Source organism: Mastomys coucha, unplaced genomic scaffold, assembly GCF_008632895.1.
Source record: "Mastomys coucha isolate ucsf_1 unplaced genomic scaffold, UCSF_Mcou_1 pScaffold12, whole genome shotgun sequence".
NCBI lineage: Eukaryota > Metazoa > Chordata > Mammalia > Rodentia > Muridae > Mastomys > Mastomys coucha.
In genome coordinates, this window is record NW_022196894.1 from 23517139 (window position 1) to 23532556 (window position 15418).

Here is a 15418-nt window from a genome sequence, read left to right on the forward strand (position 1 = left end):
TTTAAGAGAATTACTAATTCCATTCTATGGTAAAATTAGCCTACTGATCATTATTGCAAATCACTACCCAGATTATCTAGTCAGATAATGTTCAGATTTGGGGAATATATCAACTGAGAAAGCTAGAATTTCACACTAGATAAACAGAGATGAAAGTTGAATTAAAAAAACAAAAGTATACTTGAGGACCTAGGAGCAAGATTAACAAATTGAGGTAACATTAATTGGCACAGTTCCCTGATGTTTGTTTATCCCTTAGTTAACTGAAATTCTAACTCTAATTAAGCAACACCTCCACACACACCACAGTAAGCAACTAGTGATTAAACAAAGAAAGCTGGAGGTCCAGAAGCTTGTGTTTATTGTCTTGGAGTGCTATGCTGAAATTGTAGTTACATGAGAAGTTATTAATCTGAGGGTGAAATTTATGTTCTCTGAAATCACTTCTGTATTTCAATGCTCCTTCTTACCTGCTGGAGGCAGAATGGGCAGATAATCAGTTGAGGCACTTATAAAATAGGTTTAATGATAGATCAGAGTTGCTCTCAGACTTAATGATGGGGTGTTTATTTTCTTTTTGAAATCTACACTATGTTGGAAAGTGTAAGTACAGCCTACAATAACAATGCTATTAATTAAGAGAGATGAATTTGATTTAAAAAAAGAAGACTTGATTTTCTAGCAGTGGAAGTTCTGTCTTATTTTAGGGCAGAGTGTAGCCCATGCTGTTTTCTAAAGAAACATCAGTTATGAAAATTAGGAACTGTGCTATGTATGTCTGTATGATTTTATAGACTCATTGGTCTTTTCCAGATAGTTTCTGTTTTGGTGTAATTAGCCAGGGTCATGAATACAAAAAATATAATCTTAGCTTCATTTTTTTTGTCCTTTTAAGTTTCATAGAAACCCCAGCTCATTTCTCTTGGAAAGAAAGTTATTACCGATCTGCCATGTCACAGAGCACCCAGACAAGTGAGTTCCTCAGCCCAGAGGTGTTCCAGCATATCTGGGATTTTCTGGAACAGTAAGTATCAAATAATCAAGAGGTATACCAGAACTGTTTAAAAATAAGTAAAAGCAACTGACTGAAATATTATTTACTGCAGAATATGTCTAGATCAGTTTTGAAAAAATGTTACAGTTTGGGAAATTTATTGCCTTCAATAATATCTCTGCATTCTTTATAGTTTCCAAGGCCAAAAGATCATCATTACCGCAAAGTAATATCACTGTAGATATTCTAAATGCACCCACACCAACAATCCAAAACATCTTCACCAGTGTCTAGTGTCTGTAACTCAATACCTATTCTTGCTTGAAGACATACTCTAAGAAGGTGAACCACCCCACTTCAGTAGCTGTTTTAACATTTCTATAAGAAATGCTTATTGGTATTTTAATCAAAAACAGATTTTAGTCAGTTAACATGAAGATGGAAAAGGGAACACTAGCATGCTTACTACACACTGCTGATCTTGTAGAATCTGAACAAAACACCCTTGTCTGTCTATCCATGTTAGTCTGACTATCACGTTAGATCATGAAACAGAGATCATGGCTCGTACTTGAGAAATACGATTTAGTTTGACCTTCCTCAGATGTATGGTAAATGTTTGAGTCAAGATTCAAACTGGGGTTTCTGATTGTAAGCAAGGCCTTGACAATCTTGAAGCCGAAAATCTCTGTTGTTACTAGTCGTTTAAATGTGTTGCAGTCTCTTCCAATGGGTAATCCACACCTTCCTCCCTCCTTGTGCTAGGCCTATATGCTCAGTACAGCCCATCGACTTGAACTTTGTGGATGAACCATCAGAAAATGGTGCAACAAACAAGATTGAGATTAGCATGGATTGTATCCGAATGCAAGACTCAGACCTCAGTGACCCCATGTGGGTGAGTGCGGTTCCTCTTCCTGTGTGGGTGAGGCTATCCACAAATCAAAGTAGATGACTCTAATTAGACCATTGCAGAGAGAGTAAATGCAGCCCACTGGGAAAAGATTAGCTGGATTTTTGTAGATTCTGGCTCTTTCTCAGCTTTCTACAGTGGGTAGGGACAGAAGGTGGAAATGATTTCTTACCTTTTATTTGTTTGTTTGTTTTTTCTGAGGTGTTATTGATGTTAAGCCTAAATTAGAGAAGGTAATGTCACCAGGGTTTCCAATTCATCAATAAGCAGACATTAGACCTGATTCTGCCCAGAGCTATTCCACTGTTGTGAATGTTCCATGCAAATACTCAGGAAGTAAAGCACAAAGAAATACACATGATGCATAAGCTATATGTTTTTTCTTTCTCATGGTGTCATTCATGGTGTCACTCATGTTTAATAAAGAAATGGTGAAACCATACTGGTGATTTCTACCTCTGGCTAAGTCAGGAGTATTACTGTTAATTTCGAAACAGATCCTATAATAAGGAAACATTCTGATAATTCCAAGAAAAGGTATACCTGCCTTACCAAAATTGGGCATTCTTGTACTCAAGAGATTTTTTTATTGTGATTCTTGGCTACATAAGAACTGAAAAAGTTATGAAGTTCAAAATCACAAGCCTTTAAATCTCCAGTTTCTGTCACTATTGAAGTTCATACACCGATATACTTGGTTTCCTAATGTTCCAGAATGTTCCATTGTTTCCTTTTGTTGTTGAAAACATTCTCTTCTAAAATATCATTTCCAAGTTTTTCTTCCCTCTGTCTAATTCTTATCTGTCCCTCACTGCCCGCTTTGCCCTGCTTTCCCTTGGAATCCTTTCTCTGTCACTAGCCCAGCCCACTGGAATTAAATACCATCCCTCTGAAGCAACCATGGGGAAAACTTGTGTTATATTCTGTATTACACAACACTATACTTGTTTATTTCTCTGCCTTTTCAGGAATCAGGAGCCACATTTTGTCATTTGAGTGCTCAAGAGAACAAAGCAGGGATTCAGAAAGAATGTGGTAGGATTTTTCCAGAGAGGGAAAGCAAAGGAAAACAAAACAAAACAAAACAATAAGGCACTTAGAGGCTGGTGTATTGGAACCCAATGGAAGGAGAGAGAGAGAATGAATTCAATTAAATAAACACATTTACCTTTCTCTAGATCCCCTCTTTTGAACTGAAAGGAATTGACAATTGTCATAAGTTATAATTGAATATGAATTGTCAACTTCTATATTAGTTCTGTTCCAATACCTTCTTATCTTTATCTCTACACACACTTTTTTGAATATGAATGGCAGTTACATGGATGGGGCCAAATTATAACAGGTCTTAACAGCAGGCATGGCAAAAACAGTGAGTTTGTGCAGGATGCTAGTAATTAGTGTTCCGCTCTGTAAATTAGAAAGTAGAGACTGTAAGATGCCTTGCCCCACTCAAGTGCTGCATGCGTGTGTGGGGCTTTCCACTGCTTAGGAGCAGACTTTCTCATTTCCATTATAGGTTAATTGCTAAATACTTTCTAAAGTCTGCATATAAATTACTTTCCCCATCAATATAGTATTTTAATAAGTTGGGAATTCAGCCAATTCTTTTCTCACTACACAAGAAATACAACTCTATAATGGGCATGAGGAGGCATGTCAGATTCTTAAAAACAGAAATTGAGAAATTCATCCTATGGTTTTCTGATTTTTAATATTGCCAAGAAATGGAATCATGTTTTGGTCTTATTATTAACAAAGGAATTTAAAGTGAAGATATTAAACTAGGTTGTATTAAATTGTAGATTGTACATGTCTCTTAAATTAGAATGTGTTTTGTAATTATAAAATTAGTTCTGAAAATAAGTTCTAGTGGGATAGTGAATGAAAGTAAATGAAATGTCTCAAAAAATCCTATTTTAATCTATTTTTCAAGTGCCTTAATGATCATTGATTCTATTGTTTGATATATTGATATATTTGTCAGATTAGTACTACTTTGAATCTGTATAAGCATGTTTGAAATATGGATTAAACATTAACAGTTACACATTCTCCTCAGTGATGGTTGCTGGCCAAGCAAGCATTTTGCACTTATTTATTCTTTATCTTTCATGCTAAATTAGAATTTTCTTTAAGGAAACTGACTGATAATTCCCTAAAATGCTCTGTATTTTTAAATCCTTACTGACTCATCTCAGATACACATGAGAAGTTTTCAGCTCCACATTATTAAAAGACTAATATCTATGATGTGTGCATGTTTGTATGTGTGTATTTATATGTATGTGGGTATATGTTTGTGTATGTGTGTATGTGTGTATGAGAAAGAGACAGAGACAGTGAGAAAGAGAAAGAGAGAAAGAGAGAGAGAGAAAGAGAGAGGGAGGGAGAGAGAATGTGTATATTTGGTAAAGGCATAGGCTATAGCACTCTTCTTAGTACCTATCAGAGTACTCTACATATATGATCCAGATTTACATAAAATTTTATCATGTTTATGAATCCAGACTACATCCTTATGTCTTGTTCCTTATGATACAGATGAAGAAATCAATGGTTCGTCCCTGGAGAAGACCACAAAATATCATTAAATGCAAATAGGGATAAAATGGTTCTTAAATTACTGGGAAGTGTGTATATTCTTATAAAAACACTACAAAATAATGATTCAGACTGAGAAATTACAGCAATATGTTGCAGAAAAGGTGATTTGTAATAGGCTTTGAAATTTGAATAAAATTGATTAAATGGGAGGAAAAATTGTAATCCACATCTGGGAAACTGGTGTCATCAGAGCATAGCTTGAAGAATATCACAAGTTTGAAGGAATAAGGATGCAAATTTCAACTACAGAAAATATATATAAGAAAAAATTGAACATTAAAATCTAGAGTGTTTAGGGCTTGAGAGATGACGCAGCCATTAAAAGCATAAATGTTCTTCCAAAGGACTGAGATTCTGTTCCCAGCACAAAACCTGATTGAAATTGGGAGACTCCACCATAGCCGTTCCCAACCTGTGGGTCGAGACCCACTTAGGGGTAGCATATCAAATACCTACACATCAGATATTTACATTACGATTCATTACAGTAGCAAAAATAGAGTTATGAAGTAACAGTGAAATATTTTTATAGTGGGAGGTCACCAGAACATGAAGAACATGTGTTAAAGGATTGCAGCACTGGGAATGTCGAGAACCACCATGCTAGAGAATGATACTCCCTTTTATACAGTTGGTAGAGTTTACCAAAAAAACCATCTAGGTCTTTTGGAAACTAGAAATTAAATTTCTTCAGAAGACTTGATATTATTTTATCTTCATCACATCTGGTCAAAATATAGTTTTTGAGATAAGCTGAATCATATTTGCTGAGCCCATGCACATAGAATTGTTTAGAATCTTTTTTTTTATTCCACTAATACCAGAAAGATATATAATTATATACTTGTTTATTAGATGGAAACTTTTCAGTACCAGAGACTTACTGATGGTGACTTGATCCTTTCTATAATGGTATAATCCTTCTATTAATTTCTGCTAGTCTACTTTGTCAGTCTACATTGTCTTAGATAATAATTCAGTGAACTGAAATTTCTAGTTATTTGCTGCTTGCCATAGGAGTCTTCCCTTCATTCTTTTAGACATATCATTGCATTCGAAATGAATTTCTCTTAATAATGTCATTAGATTCCTTCCATGCATTATGATAATCTGTGCCCTTTTTGCTGTGTATGCTATTTATATACAATGGAAGGTGTGTGTTCTTTGACTGTGGTTGTTTTCTGTTTGTTCATTCCATCATCCCTGTTCTATTTATTCAGCCTCTTTTAGAATAATTGACCTCTTTTTTTTTAATGTTTTATTTTAATTTACCTATTTTGTCTTTAGTTGTCTTTGCATAGTTTAGTGGTGACTCTAAGAATCTCAGTTTTATTCCTCTGTCATCCACCAAGAAGTGACATAAAAGAGAACGTAGAATGGAATATGGAAACTCTTGGCCCCTTTGTAGGCACACATACTGCATCAGCAGACACTGAATGTTACAACAGAAACTGGCATAGATTTCATTTTCAACTACCTAAGCAGTGAACTCAAAAGAAAAATTATGGGCTAGTTTTGAGTACAATTCTTAACAGCTCTGGTGCTTTTGCTTAAGGGAAAACTGTAATTCTCATTGTGCATTGCTAAGAAAATGATAGAACTCCAGTCAGTATCAGTTACCAGAATGGTATTGTCAAGATAAACGCCACCTATGCTTTTAAGCAGAGCAGTAAGACAGCCTAAACTCTTATTCAGATTTGTGAATCTATCAGAACTTATAAATTACACTTCAATTTCTACTTTTCCCCTTTGTCTCAGCTTGCAGGTGCACATGCACATATGAATGCACTCACATAGAATGTAATTTGAACCACACTTACATTATAATATTAAATAATCAAGTCAGTACAGCTTTTGGCATATATGTTGTTTTAAGACTTCCTCTGCCAAGGTTTATAATTTAAGTATATATTAAGGATATACCTTCTGAAAAAATTCTAATTTGAAGTTGCTCATAGAAATTACTCTGAGTAACTTAAAATCAGACCAAGGAGTTAGTAACTTACACACATGCCCTCTTCTGGCTTCAAAAGGTTGTGATGTGCTAGGCAAGAAGTAAGCATCTGTCACTTGCTATGTGCTCTTGTCTCCAGGTTCCTAAGATGTGCATCATCGGCTGACTAAACCTTGCACCAGTGGGTAGAACTTCCTATAAGGAAGGTGTCATTCATTTTCTTCTCTTCACTTTCCTGGCTTCCAGAAGACCTCTATAGTCCTTCATGTATCACTCTCATCCCCATCATTTGATCCCTACCGGTTCCCTACAACACCGACATACTTGTCTGGTCATTTAGGAAATTGATTCAATCAGTATAAGTAGATTTGGTTAAAAGCTATGAAAAATGTTCAATGAATACGTTGCTATGAAGTTCTCCACAATTTGCCTTTTGTTGCTAAATTAATGAAAACAACGGGTATTGGATTTGTCTTCAGAATTGTAAAGAGGCTCCAGTAACCTTTATCCATAATGCCTTTCCTCATTTGTATAGAGAAGTCTAATAATGGACATCTTTATGTAGAAGAATCATGGTGATTTGCTTCATTCAGAGTTCACTGTTCATTATGTATGTAAATATGGAGTCAATCACTTGTGATTTTTTTTGTGGTCACTTGTCTATTTTGCATGTAAGCTCTTTAAATGCAGTAAATAGATTGTGCTTTAAAAATAGTAATAAATTTATCTACTAATATCATAAATTTAAGAAGAATTTTATGCACTATAAAAGAGCACATATGTCCCTAAGTCATGATAATACATACGAACATTGCTATTTTTTTCTATTCTTCCTTTTAGATAAAAAAACACATTTTGAGTTATGTCATAATTAATTCTTTTCCTTTTGTTGAAAATATTTTTTTGTGATATAATATATTCTGACTAGTCTTTCCTCCTCCTTCTCCAGTTCCTCCCCACCTTCCCCCACACACAGATTTACCCCCTTTCTGTATCTCATTAGAAAACAAACAGGCTTCTAAAGGATAATTATAATTTAAAAAAACATACACAAAAGCCAACATATCATAATTGAACAAAACAAGCAAAGCAGAGGAAAGCAGTCCAAAAGAAGGCACAGAAACCTATTTTCATTTACACACTCAAAAATCTCATAAAAAACATTAAATGGGAAGTCATAATATGAATGCAAAGGACCTGTCAGGCAAAAAGAAAGAAGAAAAGTAGACAAATAAAATCATATTAAAATAAAGAATAATACGATAAAATTTTACAAAATAAAAAGGAAACGTCCTGACATGACATGAGACAAGCCACATCCAATGATGCTATTGAGCTCCCTTCTTGTTGGCTATTTATTGCTGGGTAAGAAGCCCGCCCTTTAGTTTGTTACTCCAGTGAGACTCCCTAGGAGGAAACTCAATTTTTGTTTGCAAGTGGTTATCATTTGGAGGTTGCTTTGGGTGTTAGGTTAGGTACAGAAGCGTGTGTGTCACCTCTCCTGTCAACCCGAGGACCCTATCTAGTACAGACCCTTGCAGGCCCAGTGCTTGCTGCCTCGGTTTCTGTGACTTTAATATGTGTGCTGATCCTGTTGATTGAGAGAGCCTCATTTTCTTAGTGACTTTTAGATCTTATACCTTCTCTGTCCCTTCTTCTGAGGGGTTCCCTAACCTCTGAAGAAAAAGATTTGATGGAGAGATCCCATTTAGGGCTGAGAATTTCAAGGCCTCTCATTTCCTGCATAATGTCTGGATGTGAGTCTCTGTTTTGCTTCCCACCTGCTATAGGAAGAGGCATCTCTGATGATGGCAGAGCAAGGCACTGATCTATGATTATTGTGTGATGCCATGAGTAGTCATTGTATTGCTATTTCAACTCCATTCCATTGATCAATGTGTCTGTTTTTCTGCCAATACCATACTTGTTTTATTACTGTAGCTTCGTAGTACAACTTGAAATCAGGATTGGTGATACTTCCAACAGTTTTTTGTTGTTGTTGTTGTTGTTGTTGTTGTTGTTGTTGTTGTTCAGGACTAACCAGTTTAGATAGATAGATGGATAGATAGATAGATAGATAGATAGATAGATAGATAGATAGATAGATAGATAGGTAGAGATATCTCTACCTATCTATATAGATATATATCTATGCCTTAGATTTGTTTGTTTCTGTATGAAGTAGCAATCTTTTTTAAAGATCTGTGAAGAATGTGTTGGAAATTGGTGGTAATTGCATGGAATTTGTAGATTTCTTTTAATAGGATGATCATTTTACTATATTAATCCTACTGATCTATGAGCATGGGTGATCTTTCCATCTTCTGATATTGTCTTCAATTTCTTTCTTCAATGTCTGTAAGTCTTTATTATGTAATCCTTTTATTAGCTTGGTTAGAGTTACCACAAGATATTTTATAATATTTGAGGCTATTCTGAAAGGTGCTATTTCCCTGATCTTTTTTTCTCTGTCTGCATTTGTGTACAGGAGGGCTACCAACTTGAGTGAGTTAATTTTATATCCATCTACTTTGCTGAAAGTGTCCCTTAGCTGAAGGAATTTCCTGGTGAACGTTCACCAGGATAGTTCACTTACACACACACACACACACACACACACACACACACACACACACACACACACACACACATATACACACACACACTACCATAGCACATGCAAAACAAAAACATACTTTGACTTCTCCCTTTTCAACTATATCAACTTCAGCTGACTGATTGCTCTGGCTATGATTTCAAGTACTACGTGGAAGAGTGAGCAACCTTGTCTTGTTCCTAATTCTAATAGAATTTTTTTTCAAGTTTCTCTCCATTTAAGTTGATGTTAGCTATGGGCTATCTGTAAGCTGTCTTTATTTCTTTAAGGTATGTCCCTTGTATCCCTAATCTTCCTAGAACTTCTATCATGAAGAGTTGTTGGATTTTGTTAAAGGCCTTTTCTGCATCTAAGATGATTATGTGGTATTTGTCTTTCAGTTTGTTAATTTGGTGAATTGCATTTATTGATTTATGTATATAGAACAATCCCTACACTTCTATGATTAAGCCTATTTGATTATGGTGGATGATTTTTTTATTTGTCTTAAATTCAGTTTGTAAGTATTTTTATTTTATTTTATTTTATTTTTTACTCACTTTACATCCCACTCACTTTCCCCCTTCCAGTCACCCCCTCCCACAATCCTTTTTTTATACACCATTCCCTTCTTCTTTGAGCGGGTGGGGGCCCTTTTATTATCTTCCACATTGGCAATTCAATCTCTTGCAAGTGTTTTATTGAGTATGTTTGTGTGTATGTTCATAAAGGAAATTATTCTGTAATTCTCTATCTTTGTTGAGTCTTTATGTAGCTTGAGTATCAGTGTAACTGTGTGATAAAAAAAAGAATTGGGCCATAGTCCTTAGCCCTTTAGAAATTTTTATTATTTTTATGGAATAATTTGAAGAGTATTGACTTTAACTCTTCTTTGAAAGCCTGATAGAATTTTTGTGTTAAAAGTATATGGTCTTGGCCATGGTCTTTGGTTTTGTTGTTGTGTTTGTTGTTGTTATTTGTTGGTTGGTTGGTTTTGGTTCTGAGACTCTTATAGTATAGGTTATATGTCTCTTAAAATTGCTTATCTACTTGATTTACCTTTACTAAGTAGTATATATTGAGAAAATTATCTGTTTTTTTTAGATTTTCCACTTGGTGGAGTACAGGTTTTTTTAAAGTATGTCCTTATGATTCTCTGGATTTTCTCAGCATCTATTATATCCCCTTTTTTATTTCTAATTTTTTTATTTTGGATATTCTTTTTTTGCCTTTAAATTAATTTTGATTAGGGTTACTCAATCTTAACTGATTTTCTCAAAGTATAATTCTTTGTTTCTATTTTATTATTTTCAGCCCTGAGTTTATTTCTTTCTGTTTACTCATTTTGTGTGTGATTTCTTATTTTGTTCTAGAGCTTTCAGGTGTGCATTTAAATTGCTAATATGAGATCCCTCCAGGGTTTTTATTGTAATTAATTGTAATTTTTAATGTAGCACTAGTGCTGTAGAACTTCCCACTTAGAACAGTCTTCTTATATATGTTTGGATATGTTGTATATTAATTTTCATTCAATTTTAGAAAGTATTTATTTCTTAATTTATGTCTTGAACCTTGTTTTATTTTGTAGTGATTTGTTCAATTTCCATGAGTTTGTAAGGTTTCTGTTGTTGGTATCCAGCTTTAACCCATCATGGTCAGACAGAATGTACCAGTGAGCTATTTCAATTTTCTTCTATCTGTTGAGATTTACTTTGTGTCTGAGTATGTGGTCAGTTTTGGAATAAGTTGCATAAGGTGCTGAGAAGAAGTTAACATTCTTTTGTGTTTGGTTAAAATGTTCTGTAAATATCCACTAAACCATTTAACTTAGATCATTGGTTAGCTTCAGCATTCTTCTGTTTAGTTTTTTCTGATTGACCAGTCTAATGGTAAGAATAGAGTATTGAAGTCTCCCACTATTAGTGTGTGGGGGTCATTATGTGCTTCAAACTGTAGAGTGTTTCTTTTATGAACTTGGGTGCCCTTTTGTTTGGTGTCCATATGTTTAGAATTCCAATATCCTCTTGATGGATTTTTTTTATTTGATGAGTATTTAGTGTCCTTTCCTATCTTCTGATGAGTGTTTGTTTGTAGACTATTTTGTCAGTTATTAAAATGGCCATACCAGCTTGCTTCTTAAGTCCATTTGCTTGAAACACATTTTCTATGCTTTTACCACAATGTAGTATCTATCATTGATATTAAGGTGTGTTTCTTGAATACAGCAGAAGGGATGGGTCCTGTTTTCCCATCCATCTTGTTAGTGTGTTTCTTTTTTATTGGGGGAATTGAGGCTGTTGATATTGAGAGGCACCTCTTTCTTTAGGTTAGGGAAATTTTGTTCTATGAAATTTTTCCAAAAATATTTTCAGTGCCTTTGATCTGTGTTTCTTCTTCCTCTATTCCTATTATTCTTAGATTTTTTTTCATAGTGTCACAGATTTCCTGGATGTTTTATGCCAGAATTTTTTTTTATAGATTTACCATTTTCTTTGACTGAAGTATCCATTTCTTCTATCATGTCTTCAATGCCTGAGATTCTCTCTTCCATATTTTGTATTCTGTTGGTGAGGCTGATATACCTATTCAAGTTCCTTGATTTTTAATTTCCAGATTTCCCTCATTTTGGGTTTTTCTTGATTCGATTTCTACTTTCAGATCTTTGTTCGGTATTCTGCAGTTGTGTCTGCTCTTGGTGTTATCACTGAATTTTTAAAAAGGTTTGTTTATTTTATCTTTAAGAACCTTTATTGTATTCATAAGGGCAACTTAAGGTGTTTTTCTTATGCTTTGACTGTTTTGCAGTTCTCAGGACCTACTGTGGTGGGGTTGTTGGGTTCTAGTGGAAAGACATTTTCCTCTATGTTATTGATCATATTTTTACACTGGAGTCTGGGTATCTAGGTTTGCAATGATTGTAATTCTTGCTGATATCTGGTGTTGTTTTGTTGACTGGGTGTTTTGGTCCCTTGGTTTCTGTTGCCCTCTTTGGTTCTTGGAAGAGCACTGTGGCTATGTGCTGCCTAGTTGGAAGTTCTTCTGGTATTCTGATAGATATGGTCACTGGGGGTTCTAGATAGAATGTGCTCTGCATCCCTAGCTGGAGAATCATAAATAAACTTAATAAAATACTCTATTATATTTCTGTTATAGATCTTATTTACTTATCCTGACACACATGCGCACACACACACACACACACACACACATACACACGCACTTAATTGCTATAATACAGATTGTTCAGATTTAACACATTTCAACTTTTTTCTTGGTAAAATATTTTAGAAAATATTTAGATATGGATGTTTTCTTATGATGGTTACTTAAATGCATAATTACTGGGTAAAATTATATACACAATGGGCTTGTTTCCATGAATGTTTTCTTTTATTATTGTTGCTTTTGTTTACATTTCTGTTAACTATGCAGGAGTGCTTACAAACTGGACATCATTTTGGTGATGGAGTATCTTCTAGGGAAAAAATGCAAATATCTGTAGGAGACTGAAGGGTCCAGTGATTTGCATACTATGGTGAAATGTCTCATTTAGTGGCATCATTCTTTTCAGTCAAGTTATCTGAATGATTCATAAGGACAGATATTTTGGCTGAAAAGAAGTAAGTCCTCACAGAGTCTGGAGCAGCAAATCAAGGGATGGGCAGACTGTGTGTGACAGGGACAGTATAGAAAAGCCATGGTAGAAAAATAGTATGTATAGTGTCTAGCATTCATCCTGGGCCCAGGAATGGCTACATAATTTTCTCCTTTTCCTCAAGCACTTCTTAGATTTTCCTGTAGAATCCACTCAGCTGGTGGGTTACACAGTAAATTCTGTGAATATAATTCAAACATGGCAGCAAGGGAACATTTCACTAAACAAAAATGCCCTAGCAATTCCTATGGAATCCGTGTGTAATCACCTATGCTGCTTATTCGGACGCTCACTCTACAAGTAGTTTAGACGGAGTTTAGACATCTCCCGACAGCAGACTGTTTTTCTCTTTCCTTCATTGTATAGGCTAGCCAATAGGAAGATATTACTTTGTTCAGGAGTGCCAAGGGAGCGACTTTACCTTAAACACACATATGCATTTCAACCTTGAACAAACAGGCTGCTTAATAAAATAAGGGCAAGGGTTTTCTTTTCTTTCTTTCTTCTCTAGAAATTCACAAATATCACTTGACAGCTGACAGCTCTTCCCTTACAAAAGAGGCTGTTTGCTTTTTGCTTTTGGTGTTTGGGTAAACTGCAGCCCACACTGGCAGAGAATGTATTGCCTAGGGGAAGGTGTTTGCCGTCCCTGTGTTTAATCTGAAAAGAAACCCTTTTCCTTCTCTCCCTCCCTCTCCTCCTGCACAGGGAGAGTTTGAAATGATAGCCCCGGGGGAATAGTTTCCTTAACACCTGTCTGTGGTGTAACCTCAGCAAAGTTACTTAAGACACTGTGCTCAGTGTGTCCGAATTCACAATGAAGTTGAAAAGGACAGATAAACAGACAGGGGTTTCAGCAGACCGAGGGGAGCTCATGGTGACCTTGCGTCTTCTCAAAACTTTAGCTGGTTGACATCCTAGCATGCTGACTCACAGAGAGAGAGAGTACCAGTTTTCCTTCAGCCAGGAAATATAGTTTCAATTTGAAAAGCTTGGAAATCTCTTAAGAGATTAAAGGGAACTTGGGAAATGCTCTAGTGTCTGTTACACTTGTCTACGATGACTAGACAGCTAAGAGCCAAGTGACCCTTGGGAGATTTCTGATAAGCATGAGCTGGGGATGACCCCAGCTTTCTGAGTTTCTAGATCTGCTCCCTTGACTGCTGGGAGAAGTAATCTGAAAGGCCCAGGCTCTTGAGACAAACAGCTAACTGTGTGCTGTTAACCCTGCTCTGTCATTGACTATCTTGGTCCTCTTAGAAAAAGCACAAAATGATTTTGAGTCTCTATCTCACAGGCAGCAGAGGAAAGTTACTGATGTGACTATTCATAATAGACAAACAATTTTGAAATGGCAATTTGGCACACAAAGTGGTTAAAGCAATACTTTTCATGGGTATGGCCGTCAGTGGGAGCATTTGTATGGTTAAAATGGGATCTCTTTAAAAACTGAATTTGTAATCCCAAGTGTAGCACTTATCAATGCAGAAAGGAAATAATGAAAATTTATGTTTCTTCCTTTTTAAAACCAGGTGTTAATTGCTGTGAAATGGGACTTGGCCATCTTTCTTACTTAAACTTAGATGGTGTTGGATTGCATGTTTTCTAGTTTTGTTTGTATTCTTTTACCTTTTTTTAAACCATAGCCTTCGTTTCAGAGCAGACAGACTTCCTTTGAAAACCAGTATAGTTTTTTTTTTTTTTTGTTTTGTTTTTGTTTGTTTGTTTTTTTTTTATGTTTGGTCCCATAGAACTCACCAGGAAACATACATTTCTTTTATTCAATAATTTGTACATTCCTCACTTGTCATTCTGGGCTTACAGTATTCTTTTCCAATGGAGTGATTAGGAACATGAACTTTAGTGACTCAACACACAGATATACCTGGGTTTCGTCCATAGCATAATAGTGAAGTCAGTTCTGAATAGACCTAAGACATGGTTTAATTCTCAAAACATCCTCTGAGGACCAACAGTATGAAGATTACTCAGAAATTTAAGATCTGGGAATTCTTGGGTATCACTCCAGAGACAGAGTCAGAAACTGATGGGAAAATGACACTATCTTTCCACACACCCCATGGGTGCTTATGATAGACAGAACTGCTTGGACAAATATCTAATACATGTTTTATAGGGACAAAACTCATTCTGGATGTGCTAGTGTGTGTGATTATGTATGTCTGTGAGACCAGAAAAAGACACAAAACTGTAAGGACAGAGAAGAAACTTCTAGACTAGTGTCTACTCTAAAGTGGGCATTTCTGACTATGACTCATTTTAAAATATGTACAAAGGTTCACTACATTATAGAATTTAGAAAATTAAGAGTAAATGTGGGCATAGTGCTTAGGGCCCATATGTGTAGCAGCAGTTATGTGGGATGGGGAAGCATGAGCATCACTTGAACTTTTGAGTGTGAGACTAGCCTTAGCACTGAAAGAAGACCACATATCAAAAAAAAAAAAAAGGTTAAGTGTAACTATTGATAAAATATATCCACTACATTTTGACCTACATATGTTTTGTCAGAAAGAAATAGATGAATTATATTACCTTCAATTTTATTTGAAAATTATTTTTTCAAATAAATTTTTTTTAAAAAAATTTTAAAAAAAATATTGTTTTTAAAAATTTCATACAATGTGTTTTGGTTATATTCTTTTTTTCTGCCCCTAGCTTGTGTTTTTTTTTTTTTT

At 35.2% G+C, this 15418-nt stretch overlaps 1 protein-coding gene across 4 annotated transcripts in view; it reads left to right on the plus strand.

The window, feature by feature from the left end:
• Positions 1-15418, plus strand: part of Tp63 (tumor protein p63) — a 210971-nt gene that overhangs the window by 78058 nt on the left and 117495 nt on the right. For all 4 annotated transcript variants that reach the window (XM_031363552.1, XM_031363553.1, XM_031363555.1 and 1 more), the window contains exons 2-3: positions 896-1024; positions 1760-1892. In XM_031363552.1, the coding sequence (XP_031219412.1) occupies positions 896-1024; positions 1760-1892 (262 nt within the window). The remainder of the gene's footprint in view (positions 1-895; positions 1025-1759; positions 1893-15418) is intronic.